The sequence below is a fragment of the Zingiber officinale genome, chromosome 9B (assembly GCF_018446385.1).
Source record: "Zingiber officinale cultivar Zhangliang chromosome 9B, Zo_v1.1, whole genome shotgun sequence".
NCBI classification, from domain to species: Eukaryota; Viridiplantae; Streptophyta; class Magnoliopsida; order Zingiberales; family Zingiberaceae; genus Zingiber; species Zingiber officinale.
The window spans coordinates 22,744,365-22,771,950 of record NC_056003.1 but is presented as its reverse complement, the minus strand read 5'-3'; the positions used below and the strand labels follow the sequence as shown (position 1 = coordinate 22,771,950).

Genomic DNA, 27,586 nt, shown 5'->3' with positions numbered 1-27,586 from the left:
AGTTTTTACCGCATTTAATTAATTCGTCTATCATGCATTTAGAATATAAATCTACAGTCTGATCCTTAAATTTATCGAAACATTGTTGGAGTCTTATAATATGTTACTATCACACGATCTGATATTACCTAGCTTTGTAGTAAATCATATTTGTCAGTGCACCCATTGAACAAATTGGGAAGGTATAAAAAGAATACTTTATTATCTCAAAAGTAATATTATTTATATGATTTTTTTTTTATATCAACAATCATCTCATAGACTTACATGTTTATAGTTAGGAACAGATCCGGGAATGAGAGATGGGCTGGGCTAATATTGAGTTGGTTGAATCTGCTAATAAATCTGAGTTCACTTCATGTGAACATGTTATCATCTCACTTTTTCCTATATTTGATAGAATTTTAAATTTTTATTGAATACGTTGAAAATTTAGAAGTCATGGTAAAAGGCCTGAACGTTGACATGGTGTTAGAGAGCATACTGTCATCGGTGAGGGGTGTGTGTATATATATATATACACACACCTCATCGACGATGGTCCGCTCTCTAACTCATTTTAAATATGTTAAATCAATTTAATTCAATTAAATTTATTTTAGTCTTGCCTAGATCAAATCCAAATTAATTCAGATTTGAACCAGTATATTCTTTATCTTTATACTTACCCAATAAATTTTGTTCGATCTCAATCCGATTTTAATTCAGCATCTTCATTTCATGTTCAATTCGTACCTAATAAAATTTATGTAGACAATAATAATAAAAATAGACTATAACTTTCATATACAATAAAAAGAGAAAGTAATATATTTTCTGAGATATTTCCTAACTCTTTTAATAATCGATTTAATTCAATTAAATTTGATTTAATCGTAACTTTATCAAATCAAATTTAAATCAACTTTGATTTAGACCAACATACACCTTACCTTCACACCTACCCTATGAATTTTGTTTGACCATAATCTGATTTTAAATTAGTATCTTCACTTCGTGTTCGATAATTCAATTAATTCAATATCATATTATATAATTATTATTTACTAATTTAAATTCGTACATTCTAATGAAGAGAAGCCACATAAGGCCGGGTTATAGCCTAGGATAGTCCTTACGTGGCTATGTCTACCTATAGTGATGTGGGTTGGATAGTCTTCTAAAGGCAGATGCTAATATGCAATATTTTTTGGATAAAACTTTATTTGATCATATAATTCTTAAAAACAATATAATATCTTTTTCAAGCAATAAAACAAGCTTAATATAAAATTATAGCAAATTATTTCACATATCACTAAGTCATTATTCAGATAACATTTCAACATACTAGTAATCAAATTCAACGTTCTTGCGTTGAGTTTAATGGGTAGGGGAGGGGATAAAAGATGATTAAGCCGAATCAAATTGAGACCCAATAATTATTACAATACTCTTTTCTTTTTATTACTTAGACTAGTACAATGATCTGTTATCGAGCCATCTCTTCTTTGCGCAGTATCAGTCAATAACCGGGTAGAAAGCTTCCTCGGTGATTCTACAAATTCCTCCATTCACACCTCTAGCCATCTCTATATACCCGCTGTCCCCCCAATCAGGCCCATACGAGTTCTTCAAGAGCCAGTAGTCGGTGCCGTTCTCAGTGCCGTAGCCCACCACCGTCATGCTATGGTTGATATCAGATCCACAACCAATTTCAGTGAGGACACCAGCGCTGTAAGATTGCAAGATAGTAGTGTTTATTGCGACAGAGACTGTGACCGGTTGCCTGGCCACAGCTTTCAAAAGTTCCGTCTCATCATTGTTAACCTGCTTAAATCCTTTTATTGTAACACCACTAGCCTGAGTCAGATCAGAAGCAGAATTCAGAGTGAAATTGCAAGGTCCAGGAACTCCCTTGTACGGGTAGTTGTCTTCAGTTGTCAGACTCCCGTTATGGATCACAAAGTTGAAAGCTCTCTTTACATAGCCGCCGTCGCATGATTTATGCCCCTTTCGCGGTGGCACACAGTCTACGAGCTCTTGCTCTGACAACGCTGTTAGCTTACCTGTTTTGATCTGAATGATGCCTTCTATTGCTGCGACGGTAGCGAACGCCCAACAAGAACCTGTTTAATTATTTGCAAGCGATCAACTGCAAACAATGAGCAACGCATGAAAGTAATTGAATATATATATATATATATATATATATATATATATATATATATATATATAGTTACGTTAATGCTCACCGCATGCCCCTTGATTCTTGACGCCAGTGACGGCGCCCTTGTCCCGCCAGTCAATGCCATTTGGAGGTTGATAACTGTAGTTCGTGGGCGAGGGCTGGGGCTTCCCATAACGAAAGTAGTGCGAGAGCCTCGAGTTGGTATAACTCTCCGTGAATTCCTTGTTGGTCATATCGGTGAAGTTGTTAGATTTCAGTGAGAAGTTGTGGTTGCCTTTGTTGAAGGAGTCGATGAAGTTCATGTTGGCTGCGAAGATGTTGAAACGCTTTTCTTGCGCTGCTGTATCATTATGGTAGTTACGGTGATATTTTCTCATCCACGACTCGTGCCTCTGGTTTAACGCCCTGTAAGAAATGCTGCCCCCATCCACTTCATTTGCCTTGCTGCTCCCGGCGGAATTAGAGGGCCGAACGATGAGCAAAACAAGGAGCGCTACGCCGAAGAATTGGTGGAGAGTGCAATGGAAAGCCATGCTCTCTCTCTCTCTCTTACTCACTGGCGAAGGCTGTCTGGCTGAGTGAGAGCCAAAGACCAGCGAGGAGGCATATTTATAGTCATATTTGCCATTCTACTTCCTCACCAGTACCGTGCCGTGCACTAGACTAGCTCCTAACTGGTGGTGGCAAAGACACAAGACTTTGTGTCACCAGATCATGAGCCAGTGAAGGTGCACCATGCAAGAGAGTTCGGTAGGAGGTCTACGCCGTAGAGTATGGAGTGCATGGAAAACACCAGTGATGATGGTTGACTGAAATCAAACTTCAGAATGACTTGACCTGGTCCACTTAAAAAGGAAGAGAACGATGGTCAACTTAATTATATATATAGTCATATAGAATGGAGGTTTGGAGCGTTAGTTGGGGTTCAAGGAGTGAATACCATGCGGACCAAAAGAGGCTCCAGAGATAATTGGGTTAGAAATGTGTATTTCCAGGGACAAATAATATTACGTGTATCAAATAAATAGTTATAGGATATATATTTGAAGATTTATGATAGTCCAAATCTTAAATTTTGAAGGCACGAGTTCATTTTAAAATAGGGCACAAGTAGTTAACGAATCTGCTTGACATCAAATTATTCATAAATTTTGTAGGCATGGAAAAACTTAATATGTTCTACTTAAGGTCTCGTATTGATCAAGTAAATAATTTTAGCAATGCAAGATGATTATTGAATTGGTTTCTGCCTTAATAATAACTATTTTGTAAAAGAACTAATGCCAGAGGGGGGCACTAATTTTTATTAAATAATTATTATTATATAAGCATCGGTCTTTTAATAACTTTGAATTATAAACGACATATTTCGATAAATTGCCTAAACTTAAAATATATATTGCCTAAGATTATTAGATTATAGGTTTAGAGTTTAGAGTTTAGTGTTAGAGTATCCGTATCAGAATTCTCATTCAAAATTTAAAATTTAGGATAAAAAAAAATATTTCATTAAATTTAGATATCCACTTTTACTATATAACGCATTAGTTTTCCTATAATTTATCATATATTTATTTTTTTATTTTTTTTATTTTTCTTTTATAGTTTTTAATTATTAAATGAAGGAGAGAGAAATCTTTTATTATTAGAGGGAGGAGAGAGAAATATTATTTTAACGTTTAGGGAATGAAATTCATTCCCTAAATTTAGATAACTACTATTTATGAAATGCATATTTAGAGAATGAGTGGGATAACTAATATTTTTTTATAATTACTATTTATGAAATGCATATTTAGAGAATGAGTGGGATAACTAATATTTTTTTATAATTACTATTTATGAAATGCATATTTAGAGAATGAGTGGGATAACTAATATTTTTTTATGTAAAATATAAAATTTAAAATAAAAGTTTGATTTAAGATAATTAATATGAGAACTCACAAGAACTCAGCCAGGGTTTTGCCAAAGTCCTTATATATGAGTACTCCCTGAGAAAGGTTGTCTAAGCTGCATGGGGAGGACTGTTCAAAGTTGCATTGTATAGCTTCCTTTCTGATTGCTTGTGATTAGAGCCTCCTCCATTCCATGAATTGGGATTGAATGGATATAATTGCCAGTGAAGCTTGCAAATAAGAATTAATTGAATGCCAATTCTGGTTGCTTCTCATCCAAGGTCAAGATAGCCTTAGCCTGACCTGTTCATGTACATGACTTAAATGTTCTTCCCTTTCATGCACCTAAAGAATTTTCAATTCCTTTCAACGCAAGTATTCAGAAAGACGTATGGCTAATGGTTGAATCCATTAGTTTTTTTCTTGCTTAGAACATCAACGTAATGTTGTCTATAATCTCACGTTCTCTCCTAAAAATAAGGGACTGTAACTTGAAGAAGACCGTCTACTTCCTTGCTACGTTTCTGCATGCTAGATATCAATTACTTAACTAGACAGAGAAAACTTGGATTCGATAAATCTAGTAAATGATTGTAATCGTAGGTCAAATGTGTTGTCTAGAACACAAATAATTGTGATCCTACTCTTTTGAAGATCTCCCAATGTGGGAGGGCCATTGAAGAGTTGTTTAAAGACCTTGATGGGCCTCCGAAAGTCAGATAAGGTGATGTGAAGGTATAGATGAGTTTGGAAGCTAGCCTTGAGATCATAAGTATAGTACTACACTGTATGCAATTGACCAAAATGTTTTAGAAGCATCAAAGTGTTATTCAAAAACATCTTAACGATTTATTATAGATTAGATGAGATAGTAGTTAAGCACCCATATGACTTCTGGACAGCCTTGTTAGAAGATAGAAAGCATAAAAACTATAATACTTAAGATGGAAGGAAACTACTTCTTATTATCTTTTCTTCATACTTGAATTGTTAAATACATAGAATATTTATAGGAAATACCTAAAATGTATCTATACATATACAAATACATGAACCAATAATAAATTACATACATGTATCATCCGAAGAGTTATTCATGAATCCTCCAAAAACCCTCCAATATTCATGCACACAATATTAAATACTTAATTAATCTGGTTTATATTTTCAACATCCCCTCTTAAACGAGATTCATTACTCCAAGTAAAAATGCAGCTTCTTGAAAACATCAAATTTCAACGGTTTCGTGAAGATATTGACAACTTGATTTTGTGACTTCACGTACTCAAGCTTCACTTCTTCCTTCGATATGCAATCTCGAATAAAATGATACCTTGTATGCTTGCTCATTTCATGAAACACCGGATTCTTGGCCAATACAATTGTGGATTTATTATCAATAGTAATCTCCATCGAATATTCTTGTGACAAATTGAATTCCTTCAACAAACTCCTTAGCCAAACATCATAGCAAACACAAGAAGTAGTAGCTACATACTCCGCTTCACAAGTAGAAAGAGTCACAATAGGTTACTTCTTAGAATTCCAAGTAAAAACTGAATTCCTCATAAAGAAAATAAACATGGTAATACTCTTCTGGCTATCAATATCATCTGCCCAATCACTATCACAATAGCCAACAAGATTAAAGTCGTACAAGAAAATTTACAAGATACCATAATTAATTGTACCTTTGATGTAGAAAAAAATTCTTTTAGCAATTCTCAAATATAAAGTAGTAGGAGCTTCCATGTAATGACTCACAAATCCAACGCCAAAAAAAAATATCCGATCTAGTACAGGTTAGATACCTCAAGCTTCAAACAAGACTCTTGAATAAAGTTGGATAAACTTTTTCACCATCTTGATTCATGTGTGGCTTGATTCCGCATTCTATGGGAGTCCCAACCGGCTTGCAAGTTTTCATATCAAACTTCTTGAGAATTTCTTTAGCATATCCTTTTTGAGAAATAAATATGTTATCATCTCATTGCTTCACTTCAATCCCAAGATAGTAGGACATTATGATAATATCCGTCATCTCAAACTCCTTTATCATAGTTCTCTTGAAATATTCAAATATCTTTGAATTATTCTCTGTAAATATTAAGTCATCCACATACAAGTAAACAAGTAACATATCACTATTTTTATCATTCCTTACATAGAGAGCATGTTCATGTGGATACTTGATAAAACCATTTGCTCGAAAATATTTATCAATTATGTTATTCCAAGCACGAGGGGCTTGCTTCAAGCTATAGAGAGCCTTCTTCAATTTTAGCACTTTCTTTTCTTCGTTGGGCACTACATAACCCAAAGGTTTATCAATATAGACTTCTTTCTACAAGTCTCCATTCAAAAATGTGAATTTTACATCCATTTGATGAAATCTCCAATGGTTTTGAGCTGCAATATAAATGATCAACCGAATTATTTCAAGGCGAGTAATGGATGCAGATACTTCATCATAGTCAATTCCAGTCTTTTGCTTGTACCCCTTGGCAACCAATCTTGGTTTGTATTTTTCAATCTTGCCTTGCGCATTTCTCTTTATTTGGTACCACTACAACAAAAGTGACTTTCCGAGGCGCATCATCAACGGCGTGCAGTTAAAGCACGCCGTTAATAATAGTTTTTACGGCGCACCTAATTATGTGCGCTGCCAATAATATAATATTTATACAAATGATGGCGTGCAGAAATAGAACGTTGTCAATAAACTTTTCTACGGCATGCAAAGTGCGCTGTTAAAACTAAATATTAACGGCGCGCGTAGCGCGCTGTTAATAATTATTATACATATATAAATCACGGCGTGTAAAACTGCATGCTGCTAATAAATATTATAAAATTCTAACAGCATATAATATACACCGTTAATAATCTTCAAACTTTTTTAATACTTTCCGTTGAAATTAACAACTCCCCTTCCTAATTTTTTGCAAACTTTTTATACAAAAATAATACTTCCACAATTATTTTTCCGCTAAAATAGTTCACTCCCGAATCTCCCGAACCACCAAAACAATTCCACCAAATTTACAATTATTCTTTGCGTTGAAAACCCTCGCGCGAACCTCCCGAATCTCCCGAACCCTCGTGCGAAAACCCTCACGCAAAAACCTAACTCGCGTCCCCTCCTCACGACAACTCCCTCCACCAAAGCTTCTCCGCCGAACCCTAAGCTTCTCCGCCGAACATCTCTTCCCATCCTCTCTTAGCCGGAGCCCTCTTCAACAAAGCCCTCTCCGCCGAAGCCCTCCACTAAATCACGCGAACCTCTCTCACGTAAACCTATTCGCTAAGCCACTCGCTCGTCCAGTCGAAGCCCTCTTCAGCGAACACCTACTTCCTCCTTGTCGTTGACAAGCCTCCGTTCCTTCCAGGTACGCAACTCACAGAACCTTCATCTATCAAATTGTGTTTCTGCCACTATTCGATCTATCGCAACTGCTTTCTCCCCTCAATCCATGAAGATACCAACTTTTCCAATGGCACTGTGTCCACCCAAAGATCATATTTGTTTTTTTTTTAGAAGTCAAAAAAGCTGTGATCCCAGGAAGGTGAATAAGCAGTACATCGAGAGTAGGTCAGTATTCCATTAGGGGATCTTGGAGGAAGAGATGTGGACATGAATCTTATTCTAGAAGGGCTTACAAGCAAGCTCGAATAAGCTTCTACTAGTAGAAGATAGACCCACACACGCACACTATAGGTAGGAAGGAGGACTCTGATGCCACATCTTCACTTGACTTCAAGCAGGAAGTAGACCAGTCGAGCCATCTGAAGCCTTTAAGAGAGTAAGGGCGTAATGGTAGTGTGGGAGTTAGCGCGTAACCTCCAACCCCCGTCAACTCATTCAATGAATCTTCTTTCATTCACTACGCGGCTTGAAATTCATCTATTTCTGATTTTTTTTTTGTGTTTCTTATTCAATATTTTTGGAATCTCCTACAGAGTAGGATAAAGGAATGCAAAGAAGTGATATGTTGTTAGGGTTTTTAATATTCACCATCATTTTTTGATTTAGGTATCTTAGTCTAATCCTTTGACCTCTATTTGCAGTTAAAGCCTATTGCTTTTGGAATTGTTTCTTCACAATTCAATATGCATATTCTCTTGTGAGCATGTTCCAAGAAGCGAATTAAGATCGTGCCTGCAGCCTTGCAAAGTAGGTAAGCAATGAATCTCTTTGATCCAAACAAAATTCTAGTCCCTCCTTGGTTTTCCATCTGTGGTCTGAAAACATGTTTTTCCTCGTGCATGTTATCCTTTTAGTTACTTTTATTTAGTCCCTCCTTGGTTTTTCCTCGTGGTCTGAAAACAAAATTCTACTCCACTACTGTTTATTTACTTTTGCAATATATTTTTGTTCTAGTTTACAATATTTCAGTGGTTCATCATGTCATATTACATATTTTATCAGGTCATTATTTAGCATTCAAATGATGAAAAAAATGGGCAAAAAACGCAGTAGAGAATCTATAGTTGAAGTTCAGGTGATATATTGTAATCCTTTTTTAATTCTTGGTTTATTTTAATAAGTACACTTATGCATTTCAACATCTCTTTATGCTATTTTGTAGGAAAAAATTGTTAATCAACTATCGAGAATGGACTCTAACACTGCCTCTGATTCTTCACAACCTTTGCATGGTAAAGAGTCGGTTGATGACAGTAAAATTGATGGGAAAAAGGGACGAGGTTCATCAAAGTTGATGTTGGTTAGTGGCCAACAAAATCCCAAAGTGCTAGAGCGTAATGAGTTCGGACAACCAATTGGAGATAATTCGGTGAAGTATGCATCTTTTCTTGGTTGTATGGTAAAAGAATTTGTTCCATATACATTGGATGGATGGAATGACGTAGATGAAGATTTGAAAAGTAAAATGTGGAGTTGTCTTCAGGTAATGTCATCTATCACTGAATTATTATTTTCCAATTCTATAACAAAATTTAGTCATATATTCATGCTTTTATTTTACAGCTACATTTTAATGTTGAGGAGTGGGAAAAGAAAACAATCTTTCAAAAGTTAGGTAAGTTGTGGCGTGATAGAAAGTCCAGGCTGCAGATACTTATACGAGAAGTTAATACTGGTCAAGCAGCTTCACGAGATCTTAGCCTTTTGAAGCCCGAATTTATGGACCAAAATCAGTGGGACATTTTTGTAAAGAAGACACTGTCACTTTCCTTTCAAGTAAGTATTAATTCACTGTTATGGACCAAAATCAGTAAGTAGTATCATATGCTCTCTTACTTTAATCATTTGTAGTAATTTTGGTTAACTATATATTCTAACCTCTCTTCCATTTGTAGTAATTCTGTTACGAATTTGATTTTGTCCCATTTAGAAGCTATCTCATACTTGACTACTGCATTGTAATCCAAATCAGCCTCTCCACATGAACTAAACTCAGGAATGTTAATAGGACTCCAACTCATTCATTTTCTAGAATGTTAAGGCTCCTTGATGTATCTCGGCATGACTGCTACTTACCCGAACTAAACTCAAACTTACATTAAAAAAAAACTTATCCAAATGAGTCTTCTATTTCAACAATTTAATTCATATTAATAACTTTAAAACATGATATCTATACATGATATCCAAATGTTCATAGAACGAGTTAATTGTGTTGTTTGATGAATACTCTAGCAAGATGATTGACCCTCACGTGAGTGTTTTTCAGTTGTTTTCCTTATTTTTGGTGGCACAGACACAAAACATGATATCTATACATGTGACATCCTTGTGCAGATGAGATGGTTAGGAATCTCTTCTAGCTTCTCTATATAGGACCACATATTAGTCAATATAAGATTTTTGGTGTTGATTTCAGAAACTTTCTCCTAGTCACACTATAGGTTAGAGTTACATTACCACATCAGTAAGTTTTTTTTAAAAAAATATTATTTCTTTGATCTGTTAGTGAGGACTCAAATTTTGGAGTGCATTTCCATTCACTTTTTATCTAAAGCCTATATAAGGATGCTGTCTCATTACTGCATTTCCACCTTGTTAACTTGAGCAGATTAATGTGAGCATAGTGGAATTTACCATAGTTGTCATGGAAGGTGTGAGTGGTAGTAGTTCGTGTTAGTGCACAGTGCATTTACTTGAATAAATAAGACATGTGAATGATATGTGTGACAATCTAATCTCTATGTTGTTTTCCACCAAATCACCATTCATATACTGCAAGCATGGTTTATTTCAAGCAAGCGACAGAGGAAAACTGAAACAGTGGACAAGGGCAATGCAAATCCAACAAAATTCTCTCATTAGCCACAACAAGCAACTCATTAAGAATTTAGGTAACAAGAACTTGAAAAAAAAAACAAATTTCTGAGAAGATTTGCCTCACTTGTAGCTGCTCAAGCTTTTCTTGGCTTGGTGCAGGGTAGCCAGCTGGGCCTCAGACTGCAGCAGAAAACTGCACGCTTTTTTTTTTGGCTTGGTGGTAGCCAGCTGGGCCTCAGTTTTCTGCATGCTTTTTTTTCTTGTAAAATAGCGTGCAGCAAAATTGAAGAGTGAAATGAAGATAGAGATTTGTCAAGAATTAACAAACAGAATGCTAGAATTTTTTCTTAGATTTTTGAATATCTTAGAATCTGTATCCTTACTATGAATTTTTTCTTAGATTGTTACTGCTCATGGTTGTATTTTTCCTTGTTGGTTATCTTTTAATTCTCAGGAGAAGAGCGCCAAATTTAGAGAAATGAGGGTAAAACAATGTTGGTTGCTACTCGGAAAACCTAGAGGTTCCACTGTACAAAAATTTTGTACAAAGGTCTGAACCTTTTCCTAGCTACCATGTGTTCTTTTAAATTAAATTTTGGATCGCCTGCGGAACTTAACACGTTTGATCCAAAACTTAATCTATTCGTTCTTTTAGGTTTTGACTTGGGTCTCCTGCGGAACTTAACACGTTCGACCCAAATCACCTTAAGATATTAATTCCATTAAATATTAATTTCCATAATTGGTTCCCAGTACTGACGTGGCGAGGCACATGACCTTCTTGGATATGGGAGCAACCACCACCGACTAGACAAAACCTTTTATGGAAAGCTAATATTTAATTTCCTAAAATAACTTTAGGTTAGCCGAAAAGAACAATCAAATCACAAGGGAAAGAAAAACAAAAGAACACTATATCGAAAACAAATTCAAAACTCTAGAATCGTATGCCTCTTGTATTTAGTATTATTTCCAAAAATAACTAGTATGATGCGGAAACAAAAATTGCTAGTTATACCTTTTAGAAAGACCTCTTGATCTTCTACAGTATTCCTCTTCTAACCTCGGACGTTGTGTGGGCAACGATCTTCCGAGATGAGAACCACCAAGCACCTTCTTCTTCCTTACAAGTTTCGGCCATCAAAACTTCTCCTAGGATGAAGAGGTTCGGCCACCACCACCATGCTCCAAGGGATGCTAGAAAAGAGGCTTCTTTTCTCTCCTTCTTAGATCCGGCCACCAAAGCTATCTCCACCATGAGAAGGTTTCGGCCACACAAAGGAGAGGAGAGGAAAGAAAGGGCCGGCCACACCCAAGGAGAAAAGAGAGGAAAAATAGAATAGAGTCGTTAGCCTTGAAGCCTCCTCTACCCCCTCTTTTATAATCCTTGGTCTTGGCAAATAAGGAAAATTTAATAAAAACTTCCTTAATTCTTTTGCCATTGAAAAGGAAAATTTATTTAATTAAAATAATTTTCTCTTTTCAAATTATAATGGGGCCACTCTTCTCCCCAAAACAAGGAGAGTTTTAATTAAAACAAAATTAAAACTTCCTAATTTGTTTCTAGAAATTTATAAAAATTTCTCCAATAATTTTAATCCTTCATGATTGGTTAATAAAAAGAATTTTATAAATTAAAATCTTTCTTTTAAACATGTGGATAATTTCCAAAAGGAAAGTTATCTCTAAAATTAAAATCTCCTTTCAATCTACAAATAAGGAAAGATATTAAATCTTTTCTTAATCTTTTGTAGAAACTAATAAAAGAGAATTTTTAATTTTTAAACTTTCTTTTAAATCATGAATATAATTAAAAGGAAAGTTTTTACCAAAATTAAAATCAATCTTTTAATCTACAAATAAGGAAAGAGATTTTAACTCTTCTCTTAATCTTTTGTAGAATCTTATAAAAGGAAGGATTTAAATTTTTAAACTCTCTTTTAAATTATATTATCCACATAAGAAAAATTTTAAAATTAAAATTCCTTTTTATTTTAATAGGGACGGTCACATGAATTCACCCATGAACATACCCATGGCCGGCCCTAGCTTGGTCTCCAAGCTAGCTTGGCCGGCCCCTATAGGATGGGTAAGAAGGTGGGTATAGTACTCTATAATTAAGAGGCTACGATAGGGACCGAGAGGAGGAATTAGTTTTGGTCTCCCGATAAAATTAAGCATCCCGTGCTCGCCCCGAACACACAACTTAATTTTATCAATAATAATTCATTCCACTAGAGAACTATTATTGAACTACCGCATCAATCCCAAATTACATTTTGGGCTCCTTCTTATTATGAGTGTGTTAGTCTCCCTGTATTTAAGATAACAAATGTCCACTAATTAAGTAAGTTACTGACAACTCACTTAATTAATATCTAACTCCAAGAGTAGTACCACTCAACTTCATCGTCATGTCGGACTAAGTCCACCTGCAGGGTTTAACATGACAATCCTTATGAGCTCCTCTTGGGGACATTCTCAACCTAGATTACTAGGACACAGTTTCCTTCTATAATCAACAACACACACTATAAGTGATATCATTTCCCAACTTATCGAGCTTATTGATTCATCGAACTAAATCTCACCCATTGATAAATTAAAGAAATAAATATCAAATATATGTGCTTGTTATTATATTAGGATTAAGAGCACACACTTCCATAATAACCGAGGTCTTTGTTTCTTTATAAAGTCAGTATAAAAGAAACGACCTCAAATGGTCCTACTCAATACACTCTAAGTGTACTAGTGTAATTATATAGTTAAGATAAACTAACACCTAATTACACTACGACCTTCCAATGGTTTGTTCCTTTCCATCATGGTCGTGAGCCACTGTTTATAATTTATAAGGAACCGATAACATGATCTTCTGTGTGTGACACCACACACCATGTTATCTACAATATAAATTAATTGAGCAACTACATTTATCATAAATGTAGACATTTGACCAATGTGATTCTTATTTCTAGATAAATGTTCATACCAAAAGCTAGGCTTTTAGTATACACTCTAAGAATCTCCCACTTATACTAAAAGACTAAGCTGCCATATCTGCTGCCATACATCTGATTCCCAAGCCTTTCAAAAATCTCTTGCCTTAAGGACCTTAGGTTATCATCTGATGCAATCTAGGCGGCAACAACTTCTCCTCGTTATACAATTTCTTGTATTGGGTAGTACTTGCGCTCTATTGTGTTTTCTTGCCTTATAGACTCATGGTTTCTTCGAGTTTGTTACTGCACCATTATTATTACAATAAATTGTAATAATCTTTGGACAAACTAGAAATCATATCTAAGTCTATCTTGAGGTAATTAAGTCATTCAGCTTTTATGGCTACCTCAGAGGCTTGCCATATACTCAGCTTCTATGGTGGAGTCCAGAAAAAACACCTATGCTTATCACTCTTCCATAGTTATGACTTTTCCTCCTAAAGTAAACACAAAACCCGAGGTCGACTTATTATTGTCCCTATCCGATTGGAAGTCAAAATCCGTGTAACCCATAGGGACCAAATTAACTGCCTTGTAAGCTAGCATATAATCTCTAGTGCCTCTAAGGTACTTTAATATATGTTTTACTGCAGTCCAATGTCCTTGTCTAGGGTTACTTTGATATCTGCTAACTATACCCTTGGTAAAATAGATTTCTGATCTCGTGCATAACATACATTAGGCTTCCGATAGCCGAAGCATAAATAACTGCCTTTATTTCCTTTATCTCCTTTGATGTCTACAGAGACATATCTTTAGATAAAGTTACTCCATCCTAAAAAGTAAGAAACCTTTCTTGGAGTTTTGCATGCTTAAAACGAGCAAGGATTTTTCCGATGTATGAAGCTTGGAATAAGTAAAATATTCTTTTCTTGCGATCCCTTATTACTTTGATCTCAAGAATATATACATTCTTCCAAGTCCTTTATATCGAATTGTTTGGACAACTATACCCTTACTTCTGATAACATTTTGATATTGTTTCCAACTACCAAAAATATTATCTACGTATAGTACAAGAAATACCACCACGCTTCCATCACACCTTTTGTATACACAAGACTTATCCAGTTACTAAATGAATCCAAAGGTCTGGATTACTTTGATAAACTGGATGTTCCAAGACCTTGAAGCTTTGTATCAGTCCATAGACTGATTGAGCTTGCACACAAGATGCTCTTAGCCCTTTGCAATGAACCCTTCTAGTTGCTTTATATGGATGCTTGCTTCAAGACTTCCATTAAGGAATGCTGTCTTGACATCCACTTACCAAATAGATAAAAGAATCCGGATAGACTTAAGCATGGCTACCAGTGAAAAAGTTTCCTTTTTCATCTAGCCTTGCTTTGAAAGTTTCTACCTTCCTGTCTATCCCTCTTTTCCTATTATAGACCTTTTTATACCCAAAGGCTTTTACACCATTTGGTGGTTCTACAAGCTTCCAGATTTTATTAGAATACATATATTCTAATTCTGTTATTCATTACTCTTTGCCAAGATATTGCATCTTTATCTTGGAGTGTTTCGTCATATGTCCGGAGATCAGGTTCATGTCCTCCAGGGATCGAGTCCAAAAACTCTCCCAAAACATGAATCTTTTTAGGTTGCTTAACAACCCTCCCACTACGACAAGACACTTTCTGCAATTGTGTATCATTTGTTATACGTGTTACAGTTTCCTTGTGATATCTCATCTTGTACAGTTGGTACTAGATTAGACATGTCTTTTAATATTTCCTTAAGAACAAATTTTCTTATGGGCACATGGTTTATTACATAGTCCTTTTCTAAAAATCGGTCATTGATGCTAACAATGACCTTCTGATTTTTAAGACTACAAACCTACTTTCATTTCACTAGGATAACCCACAAACAAGTGAATTCCTGTCCAACTTATCATTGTCTCTCTTCTGCATATATGCTGGATTACCCGAATCCGAATATGCTTCGAAATAGGCTTATGCCTATTCAGCAATTCTATATGAGTAGAGAGTTCTGACTATGGAAGGTACTATATTCACTTCCGTTTCCAGAGTATATCCTAAAAATGATTTTGGTAATATTCTAAATAACTCATCAATCTACTTATTTCCATAAGAGTCCTATACCTTCCTTTTTCTTCACCATTCTGTTGGGGTGTACCAGGTGCAGTTAGTTGGGATTGAATCCCTACTTCTGATAAGTGACTCCTAAATTCTCCCAAGAGGTACTTGCCACTATGTTCTTACCATAGTGACTTTTACTTTGTCATTTCTCCACATCAGCCTCGTACTCTTTGAACTAATCAAAGCACTTAGACTTGCGGCACATCAAGTAAATATATCCGTATCTCAAATAGTTGTCTATAAAATAGATGAAATATTTGAAACAACCTCTTGCCTGGATGCTCATAGGATCACACAAATCAGAATGAACTAATTCCAATATATCTTTGACTCCATACCCCTTAGACTTAAAAGTTTCTTGGTTATTTTTCCTTCCAAGTAAGACTCGTAGGTTGGAAAGATTTCCACTACTAATGAACCCAAAAGTTCATCAGCTACCAATGAATCCTACTCAAGTTAATATAACCTAGCCTTAGAAGCTAAAGATATAATTGGTTCATTTTCGAAGGTTACTTTCTCTTAAAGTTAGAAGATGTGTTACTAATTTCCATTTGTTGCATAGTGAGAGTTATTGGATTTATAAATTGCCAACCAACGTACCAGAACAGATAACTTCCCTCTTTTCTTAATAACAACTTTGTTATTAAAAGAGGCAGAATATCAAGTTCTTTGAATAGTTTAGAAACTGAAAACTAGTTCTTTCTAAACTTGGTGCGTAAAGATAATTACTCAAAAATCCATGTTTTGTTCTTATCAAAAGATAAACATCTCCCACTGCAACAGCTACCATTTTTACAATAGTGCCCATGTGGACGGTGTTTTAATTTTCATTTAGTTGCTGGGTTTCCTGGAACCCTGCAATGAATTGCGGACATGATTAATGGCATCTGTATCTACACTCCAGGTTCTGGTAGATAACACCACTAAACATGTTTCAACTAATGAATTAAATACACCTATATTGTTCTTAGTTCTAAGAAGACAGTCTACCTTAATGTCCAAGTCCTATTTCCAATCATTACAATTGGGATTACTAAGTCTTTCTTATAGTATGACTACTAGGGGATTGATAAACATTTTAAATCCTAAGAATCACAAAAATACTTGGTCAAGATCAACTCCTTAAAAATCCCCATGAATTTTGTATGCCACGATAGTGTGGACGTATACAAAATCGAAGAGGAGATTTTATTTATTAATTTTATTATCTCGTCAACTTTACTTTATGACGAATAAAATTAATAGTTGATCTGTCTTTGATCAAATATTTGGTCAAAAACTTTTGAATTTTAAAAAAATATTGATTCCTCAAACAATATTATTTAAATTCACCAACACCTCAAACACCGTGAATTTTGCATGCCACGTTAGTGTGGACGTATACAAATTCAACATTTGTAAAAGGAGGGTTTTAACCCATTAATTTTATTATCTTGTCAACCTAACTTTTTGACAAATAAAATTAATAGTTGGTATCATTTGGTCACACAAACAATAGCAGTGACTCCGATGGGGAGGATACTATTAGATGTGTCTAAGTGTATACCATTACTTGACACTAAGTCCATTAATAAGATTATGCCCCTTCCGTTGGGGAAGATCACACGCTCTTAATTAACTTCCTATAGTCATCCAAAAATGGAAGTCTGTTCTAGTGATCCACAAACAAGCTCATCCGTTATGGAGGAAGGCACTCAGAGCCAACGCTCAAGCTTGTTTGCATCACTTACAAACCAGTAATGGAGACCATGGGATTTACTTAAAAATCCCTCTCCCACTTAGTTATTTATAAATGAGGAATTTTAATTATGCTAGCCTACTAAATATGTAAACTAACATGCACACACAGCACAATATAAAAGCAATAAATAGAAAATCAAATTTTCAACTATTATGGCTTTTATCTCTTGTTGTCCTCCGTGTGTTGTCATCCCAAGCTGCTGCCATATTTGGCCACTGCCACCGGGTCTAGCTGTCGCATCCATCTTGCTCCTAGATCCGCTGCGCCTCTGGTCCTTAGAAAGTTCCACGCTTTGCAAGATTCGATCCGCGACATAAATAGAATTTTACATTTTGATCCTATATTCCTCGAAGGAATGTACATGTAAACTAGATCGAACATAAAATAAAATTTACATCCATCGATCCTATATTCCATAAAAGGAATGTACATGTAACTAGATCAAAAATAAAATCCTAATAAAACTAAATACAGCTCCTGCTGTATTTTATAATACAATCATGCACACACAATAAAATGCCCTTGACATATCCAAGGGTCCAATCACACACATAATAACTATAATCCATAATAGTTGGATCCTGCATCCACAAAGTTAGCACATCCTACTATTAACCTGCCTAAATTATGTATGACATGTGCATAATTAAACTAATACCAAATACACAGAGGCAAAACTCTAGCTCTGATACCAATTGTTGGTTGCTACTCGGAAAACCTAGAGGTTCCACTGTACAAAAATTTTGTACAAAGGTCTGAACCTTTTCCTAGCTACCATGTGTTCTTTTAAATTAAATTTTGGATCGCCTGCGGAACTTAACACGTTTGATCCAAAACTTAATCTATTCGTTCTTTTAGGTTTTGACTTGGGTCTCCTGTGGAACTTAACACGTTCGACCCAAATCACCTTAAATTATTAATTCCATTAAATATTAATTTCCCTAATTGGTTCCCAGTACTGACGTGGCGAGGCACATGGCCTTCTTGGATATGGGAGCAACCACCACCGACTAGACAAAACCTTTTATGGAAAGCTAATATTTAATTTCCTAAAATAACTTTAGGTTAACCGAAAAGAACAATCAAATCACAAGGGAAAGAAAAACAAAAGAACACTATATCGAAAATAAATTCAAAACTCTGGAATCGTATGCCTCTTGTATTTAGTATTATTTCCAAAAATAACTAGTATGATGCAGAAACAAAAATTACTAGTTATACCTTTTAGAAAGACCTCTTGATCTTCTACCGTATTCCTCTTCTAACCTCGGACGTTGTGTGGGCAACGATCTTCCGAGATGAGAACCACCAAGCACCTTCTTCTTCCTTACAAGTTTTGGCCATCAAAACTTCTCCTAGGATGAAGAGGTTCGGCCACCACCACCATGCTCCAAGGGATGCTAGAAAAGAGGCTTCTTTTCTCTCCTTCTTCTCCTTCTTAGATCCGGCCACCAAAGCTATCTCCACCATGAGAAGGTTTCAGCCACACAAAGGAGAGGAGAGGAAAGAAAGGGCCGGCCACACCCAAGGAGAAAAGAGAGGAAAAATAGAATAGAATCGTTAGCCTTGAAGCCTCCTCTACCCCCTCTTTTATAATCCTTGGTCTGGGCAAATAAGGAAAATTTAATAAAAACTTCCTTAATTCTTTTGCCATTGAAAAGGAAAATTTATTTAATTAAAATAATTTTCTCTTTTCAAATTATAATATTGGCCACTCTTTCCCCAAAACAAGGAGAGTTTTAATTAAAACAAAAATTAAAACTTCCTAATTTGTTTCTAGAAATTTATAAAAATTTCTCCAATAATTTTAATCCCTTCATGATTGGTTAATAAAAAGAATTTTATAAATTAAAATCTTTCTTTTAAACATGTGGATAATTTCCAAAAAGGAAAGTTATCTCTAAAAATTAAAATCTCCTTTCAATCTACAAATAAGGAAAGATATTAAATCTTTTCTTAATCTTTTGTAGAAACTAATAAAAGAGAATTTTTAATTTTTAAACTTTCTTTTAAATCATGAATATAATTAAAAGGAAAGTTTTTACCAAAATTAAAATCAATCTTTTAATCTACAAATAAGGAAAGAGATTTTAACTCTTCTCTTAATCTTTTGTAGAATCTTATAAAAGGAAGGATTTAAATTTTTAAACTCTCTTTTAAATTATATTATCCACATAAGAAAAATTTTAAAATTAAAATTCCTTTTTATTTTAATAGGGACGGCCACATGAATTCACCCATGAACATACCCATGGCCGGCCCTAGCTTGGTCTCCAAGCTAGCTTGGCCGGCCCCTATAGGATGGGTAAGAAGGTGGGTATAGTACTCTATAATTAAGAGGCTACGATAGGGACCGAGAGGAGGAATTGGTTTTGGTCTTCCGATAAAATTAAGCATCCCGTGCTCGCCCCGAACACACAACTTAATTTTATCAATAATAATTCATTCCACTAGAGAACTATTATTGAACTACCGCACCAATCCCAAATTACATTTTGGGCTCCTTCTTATTATGAGTGTGTTAGTCTCCCTGTGTTTAAGATAACAAATGTCCACTAATTAAGTAAGTTACTGACAACTCACTTAATTAATATCTAGCTCAAGAGTAGTACCACTCAACTTCATCGTCATGTCGGACTAAGTCCACCTGCAGGGTTTAACATGACAATCCTTATGAGCTCCTCTTGGGGACATTCTCAACCTAGATTACTAGGACACAGTTTCCTTCTATAATCAACAACACACACTATAAGTGATATCATTTCCCAACTTATCGAGCTTATTGATTCATCGAACTAAATCTCACCCATTGATAAATTAAAGAAATAAATATCAAATATATGTGCTTGTTATTATATTAGGATTAAGAGCACACACTTCCATAATAACCGAGGTCTTTGTTTCTTTATAAAGTCAGTATAAAAGAAACGACCTCAAATGGTCCTACTCAATACACTCTAAGTGTACTAGTGTAATTATATAGTTAAGATAAACTAACACCTAATTACACTACGACCTTCCAATGGTTTGTTCCTTTCCATCATGGTCGTGAGCCACTGTTTATAATTTATAAGGAACCGATAACATGATCTTCTGTGTGTGACACCACACACCATGTTATCTACAATATAAATTAATTGAGCAACTACATTTATCATAAATGTAGACATTTGACCAATGTGATTCTTATTTCTAGATAAATGTTCATACCAAAAGCTAGGCTTTTAGTATACACTCTAACAATGAGCCGGAGAGGTTATGCCCGTTTGGCCAACATGATGGTAAATATTATTATTTATACAACTTTATGGATAGTTTGTTTTAAAGTTTTCTTATTTAAGCAATGATACATCTTTTAAATTTCTTTTCTAATGATTTTTTTATATTCTATATGTTCCATACTTAAGGGAAAAAAATGTCCTGCAGATACACCAATTACAAGATCAAAAGTTTGGATTGAGGCTCACAAGAAAAAAAATGTGCAACCTAGTAGTGAAGCTGTTGGAGAGAAAATGGTAATAAAACTATCTCTTTGAATTTTGTAAAGCGTTAGAAAAATTTGTTATTTACTAAAAAATTATCTGTTTGTTCTATTTGATAGAGAAAAATAGAAGAATGTCCACCTGAATCTTTAAATACAACTAGCATTGCCGATGACGCAATTAGCATTGTATTTGGCAAGGAAGCTCGAGGTAGAGTGCGTGGGTTGGGCTTTGGAATTACACCATCAAAAACTGGAGCTTGCATTCAACAAAATGAAACTATTAAGCAACTTCAAAGTATGATGAATAACTTTCAACAAGAAATGCAAGAAATGAGGTCCATGTTTCTCCAAAGTATGAGGCAATGAAATGATGAAGAACAGGTTAGTAAATTAACCATCATTAGATAAAATAAGTTAAGTATGTATAGTTAAATTATTGGATTTAATTACATGATGACATTACTTGACATAATTTGTGTGTCAAATTAGGTTGCTAGTGGTGGCATTAGTAGCGGTATTGGGAATGATATTGATATCAATGGTGCAAAACAATTTCAGGTAATTATATTCAAATTGTATGCCTTATAAACCAAAAGTTCATTGTTTAAGCATCATGTCATATTAATAATTTTATATTGTTTAACTATATGCAGGCAAAACTGAAGAATGTGAATAGTGAAGTTGTCCATGATAATCATAAATGTAAGTTACTTCATTGGTGTGGTGAGGGAGTTGTTGCAGAAGGTCGAGTTGCATCCACAGATCCAAAAGCAAAAGTGCATCACATTCCTCTTGGAGGATCTTGTTGGAAGGTTTGGGTTGATAAAGTTATGGTGGAGAAGGTAGACTTGATACGACCAAATGATGAAATGTTTTATCTCGACGATGCACTAGGAAGCACAGTAGCATGGTTGTCTAAACTTGTAGTTTTGTGTGAGTGAGATAGATTCTACTTATTTGAAAGTCATACATTTTTGTTGGATCCAAATCATGTTACTAAGTGAACTCTTGCTATGTTATGTTAAGTGTGGTGCATTTTATGTTTCTGCAAGTTGTCTTTGTTTCTGCATTTTGTGTGTTGACATTTTATGTTTTTGCACATTATGTTTCTGCGTTTTGTGTATATTATTGCATGTTGTTGATAACTCTAACGGCAGCATGCATTGCATGTCGTGAATACTATCTATTGCGGCGTGCATTGCATGTCGTTGATAATCCTAACAATAGCTTGCATTGCATGTCGTGAATACTTCAATTGCAAACTGATAACACTAATGACAGCATGAATTGCACGCCGTGAATACTTCAATTGCAAACTGATAACACTAATGACAGCATGAATTGCACGCCGCGAATAATTGAATTGCAGCGTTTATTGCACGCCATTGATTACCCTAACAACAACATGCATTGTCCGCCGCGAATTCTTCAATTGCAGCGTTTATTGTACGCCATTGATGACACTAACAACAGCATGCATTGCACGTCGCGATTACGTCAATTGCAGCGTTTATTGCACGCCGTGGATATCTTTAGACTTTCAACAGCTTATCATTGTACAGGACGCAATGCACGCCGTGGATAGCATATTTGCGCGCCGCAAAAAGCTATATTTGTTGTAGTGTACACTCACTTCACACCAATTGTGTTCTTGTCATTCGGTAATGATATTAGCTCCCATGTATCATTCTTTGTGATTGCCTTGATTTCTTCATTCATGGCATTTCTCCATTTGTTATTATGAGCGACATCGTCATAACTTACAGGCTCAGTTTCTGCTAGTAAGCAAAATTGAGTAAAATCACTAAAATTTACCTCTTCAGTGGCATCATAAATGTCACTCAAACTTCTGAATCTTCGAAACCCTTCACTTAAGCTTGCTTCATTTATTTATGAATCTTGCAGTGGTGGTGGTGGTGGTGGTGGTGGAGTATTAGGTGGTGTCATGCTTTCTTCCTCCTCATCATCAAGGAAAGAACTATATCCCCTCTCTTTCTTTGTAGTACTCCACTCCCAAACACCTACTTCACCGAACTCCATGTCTCTACTTATGACAATCTTTCCATTGTTTGGATTATACAACTTGTAAGCTTTAGAGCTTTGATCATAGCCGATGAAGAGATACTTTGTACTTTTATCATCAAGTTTCGTTCTTTTCTCATCATGAACATGCGTATAGCTAGGCAATACTTCCAAAAACCCTCAAGTGTGAAATATTTGGCTTGTATCCACTCCAAGCTTCTTAAGGCATCATACCGTGAACACTTTTGGTGTAACACTGATTCCGCCCAATATTTATTCAGCATGTTCTTGCTCTTTAACATACTCCTCACCATGTTGAGAATATAGTTCGGTTCTTCCTCTCTGCCACTCCATTTTATTGTGGCGAGTATAGAGTCGTCATAGGACGACAAATGCCATTTTCTTCATAATAAACCTTCAATTCATTATATGTGAATTCTCTATCTCTATTGGACCAGAGAGCTTTGATTTGATACTCACTATGTTTCTCCACCATTAATTTGAACCTTTTGAAGGTTCCAAACACCTTTGATTTTGCTTTCAAAAAATACACCCAAGTTTTTCGAGAATAGTCATCAATGAAAAGCACAAAGTAATTATTCTTATCAAGTGATGATGGCTTGATTGGTCCGCACACATCCGAGTGTATCAACTCCAATGGATGTTGAGCCCTCGTTAAAGACTCCTTGGGAAAACTCTTTCTAGCTTGCTTGCCAAGAACATATCCTTCGCAAAGTTGAATAGGATGGTTTATGGAGGGCAATCCTTTCACCATTCTTCCATTACTCATCATTTTCAACCCATCGAAGTTCAAATGCCCAAATCTCATGTGTCATAGCCAAGATGAATCTTTGAAACAAGATTTCAAACACATCGGAACATCACTTTGAATATTTAGCAAAAACATTCGGTTCTTTATCATGGGCGCACCTTAGCAAGCAATCTTCCACTTTCATCTTTCAACATCAAGAATTTATCTTTTAAGTGAATATCATAATTCTTTTCCAATAATTGGCCCAAACTCAAAATGTTACTTTTCATGGTCAGCACAAAAATACATTGGAAATTAATTGATGACTCCCATCTTTTGAACCAATTAAAATTGTACTTTTTCCTTTCACTTGAACTTTCGAAGAGTCGTCAAAAGTTATATCTCCATCGGTTGATTCATCAAGTTTCATGAACAAATTTTTCCTTCCGCAAATGTGGCTACTTGTGCCAGAATCAAGATACCATGTACACCCATTTTTATCTTAATCATTTTTGCAAGCTAGAAGCAAAGTAGGGTCTGAATCTTCTTTTGCATCATTTCTCTCCGCAAAATTATTTGTCTCCTCCATGTTATTTCTACATTCCCAAGAATAGTGGCCAAGACAATGACAAGCAAAGCACTCAACTTCAGATTTGTCATATCTCATTTGATGACCTCCATGACTTCTACCTCTTCCATGATTTCTTCTTTGATTGGAGTTTTGACTCGTCTCATTATTATATGAGGTGTTTTTGTCACCTCGTCCACCTCTTCCATGACCACAGCCTCAACCTTGGCCCTGTCCTCGAGATCCTCCACGTCTACGACCTCTTTGAATGTGTCTTAGTTTGTGTCCTTTAATTATAGCTTTGCTTTCAAAGCTTGTTCAACCAATTCTTGGACTGGTTTTATCAATCTTTCTTCGTGTGCTTGTAAAGATCTAGCAAGTTCATCAACAGTCATGGTGTCTAGATCTTTAGACTCTTCGATGGCAACCAAGATATAATTAAATCTTGAATCCAAAGATCTCAAATTTTTTCCAACAATTCGATCATCTTTCATATCATCTCCATATCTTTTCAATTGATTTGTGACAGCCAATGCTCTTGAGAAATAATCCAAAATGGATTCGGAATCCTTCATACGTAGAGATTCAAACTCTCCTCTCAATGTTTGGAGGCATATCTTCTTCACTTTATCAACACCTTTAAATGAAGCTTGAAGAGTTTCCCATGCTTGCTTGGAACTAGTTGTCGTAACAACTTTCTTGAACATCTTTTCATCCAAACTTTGATGGATGAGGGTAAGCGACTTTTGGTCCTTCTTCTTGACGGGTGCCTCATTTTCATCAACGTCATTCTCCACAAGATCCCAAGCTTCATATGCTCTAAGCAAAGCTTTCATTTTTATGCACCAATTATCATAATTTTCTTTGGTGAGAGATGGAACAACAAATGGGGTTCAATTCGACATTTTTCCTTCAAGTTTTGTCTCCAAACACAAATGGTGTACTCTGATACCACTTTATTAGAAGACAGAGAATATAAAAACTATAATACTCAAGATGGGAGAAAACTACTTATTATCTTTTCTTCATATCTGAATTGTTAAATACATATGATATTTATAGAGAATACCCAAAATATATCTATACAAATGCATGAACCAATAATAAATGACATATATGCATCATCTGAAGAGTCATTCATGAATCCTCCAAAAGAGTCCCCTCGGATAGGTCTAGTGGCTAGCGCATGAGGTGTTGCCACCATGAGGTCTGGGGTTCGAATCTCGATAAAGCCGAGGTAAATACCTCCCTTATGTGCTAATTACTATTCCAAAAACTAGTAGTCGTCCGTGATTTACGTCCTCCGTGTTGGTCCTGGGACGAATTAGCGGGGGAGCTGAGGGCAAGCGTAATGCCACCATAAATCCTCCAAAAAACTTTCAATATTCATACACATAATATTAAATATTTAATTAATTTGATTTATATTTTCAACCAGCCTTGAGTTACAATTGGAGGTATTTTTTGAAAAAAAAAAACAAAAACACCTCAATAATCGTATAGTGGTTGGATTATCTGAATCGAGGACATTGATGGTTCCTAAGAGCCCTTTGATACGAAATTTTACATGAGAAACAGCTTGGGAGCTCTTCATATGTTAGATTGATCAGCAATGCACAACTAGATTTTTGAATAGGGGTGAAGGTAATTAGATTTATTGTTTTAGTGAGAAGAACTAAAATTAAACTAAATTATTTTGGTTTGATTTGGTTTGATTTGAAACTAAATCAATATATGTTTAATTTTTCTCATTTTTGTTTAATCTAATTATGAATGAGATTGAATCAAGTGATCTTGAGATTTCCAATGATTTTTAAAAATAATTCCAAATATATATATCAAATAATTTGAATTGTTAATTCGAAATTCATCTAATTCCTAGAATTAATATTAAAAAATTCCAAACAATGTTAAAAATATCTCAAATATTGGTAATTTTTTTATTTATAATACACTCAAAATAAAATACATTTGGTTTTATAAAACACATTTGCATGATATACACTTAAGGGTATTGTTAAATGGCCAGAATCTGGTCAGCTAGAATATATGCATGTATGCATATGCATGGGTATTTTAGTAATTTCATATGGCCACATTAATTATATGCATGTTCATGCATGCATTTTAATTGGGAGATAGAGATTTCTGGCTGACCAGATTCTGGCCAGCAAGATTTACTCTACACTTAATTCAATTGGTGTATTTTATTTGGCTTTCAAAACTCCAACATGATGAATTAAGAACTACCAACTTTAGATTATTATAACAAAAAAGTTATTCAAGCACGAAGAAGATTAACTGGAACGCTAGAGACGAACGTATTCATCTTTTGTCACAAACAAAATTCAAACTTGGTCTATATATTTTAAGGTACATTCATGAATTTTTGCATGGCAAAATAACATGTGATTAAATGCAAGGACATTATATCACAATTGCCTTCAATTCAACGGCAAATTTATTTCATCATTCTTGGATATATAGATTTTTTTTTCTTTAGAGATCATTCTTGTCACGCATTTGACAGAAATTATATCGAATACTCAAATATATCTTAGAGAATCGGATGAACCCAACGTGGATCTAGGTATTTCCAACAAAAGAAATTAAAATTCTGACAGAAATCAAGACAAAATCTATCCATTAATTCTGATTCTCAAAATCTATTGGGTCAAATCTTAATTATCTACAAGTAAGACGATGCAATGCTCCGCACGTCCGTAGGCATGAAAGCTAAGACCAACAGCAAGGCCAACAGCCCCAAGGGAAGAAGCAGCAGCATGGAGGGAGGCGGCGGCAACGGAGGCAGCACAAGCGGAAGCACCAGCAAGGACGCCGCCAGCAGCAGCAGCAGCAGCACGACCGATCTCGTGCTGAAATAGTAGTGATCGGTCGAAGAAGCTCCGAGCTCATCCCGGCGCTGCCCCCTTAATCCGCCTTCCATCTGCAGCTTCAATGGAGGAGAGATAACTCAATGCGAAGGAAGCTCCGACAGATGAAAATCATAAACAGGGGAAGGAGCAAAGCAGGGCAAATGGTTGCTTAATGCTTCAAGGAAGCGAGGAGCGTGGGATTCTGCTCGATGAATATCTGTGCAGATACACTGCACTGCGTGACTTGAACGTGGAGCTTCCATGCAAGATGGAGTACACTATTAAATGTTTTCTTAGGCATGGACAAGGACATGGACATGGTTTGACGTTCAAGGTTCCTCTCCCCTGGCCATCATCGTCCCATGCGTGTCTCTTTCCGGATCCCACCGCCACCACTGGTCAAGGGGCATGCAGCACAGCATTGCAACCTTCGCCTTGTCCTCGTGCTGTCATGGGCTACATCCTCTACGCCCCCCACCCTCGATGACACTTGGGGATGGGAGTTGATCTACTTGAATACTACTCATTTTGCTTCGCTGTAGGTAGAAAGAAGAGTACAGGGATGGAAATTGGGGGGAGGTTGCGGATGAAAAGGAGGGGATTCCAGCTGTAAAGACAGAAGGTTTAGACTTTAGATTCCTTCGCCTCTGGGAAATGTCAGCACACAGGACGTCCATTGGAATTAAAAATCGGTAAGGATGGCAGACATCAACTTCACA

At 35.6% G+C, this 27,586-nt stretch overlaps 1 protein-coding gene across 1 annotated transcript; it reads right to left on the bottom strand.

Moving 5' to 3' along the window:
• Positions 1-1,350: 1,350 nt before the first annotated feature.
• LOC122025272 (zingipain-2-like) lies at positions 1,351-2,731 on the bottom strand. The gene is made up of 2 exons (XM_042584051.1): positions 2,235-2,731; positions 1,351-2,108 (listed from the first exon to the last, which is right to left on the bottom strand). The coding sequence occupies exons 1-2, from the start codon at positions 2,701-2,703 to the stop codon at positions 1,501-1,503; spliced, it is 1,077 nt and encodes a 358-aa protein (XP_042439985.1). The 5' UTR covers positions 2,704-2,731; the 3' UTR covers positions 1,351-1,500.
• Between the last annotated feature and the right edge of the window lie 24,855 nt (positions 2,732-27,586).

Coding starts and splice junctions, on each gene's coding strand:
- LOC122025272 (XM_042584051.1), bottom strand. CDS start 2,703: ATGGCTTTCCATTGCACTCTCCACCAATTCTTCGGCGTAGCGCTCCTT. Junction 2,109..2,234: donor CAAGAATCAAGGGGCATGCG/GTGAGCATTAAC, acceptor ATAATTAAACAG/GTTCTTGTTGGGCGTTCGCT.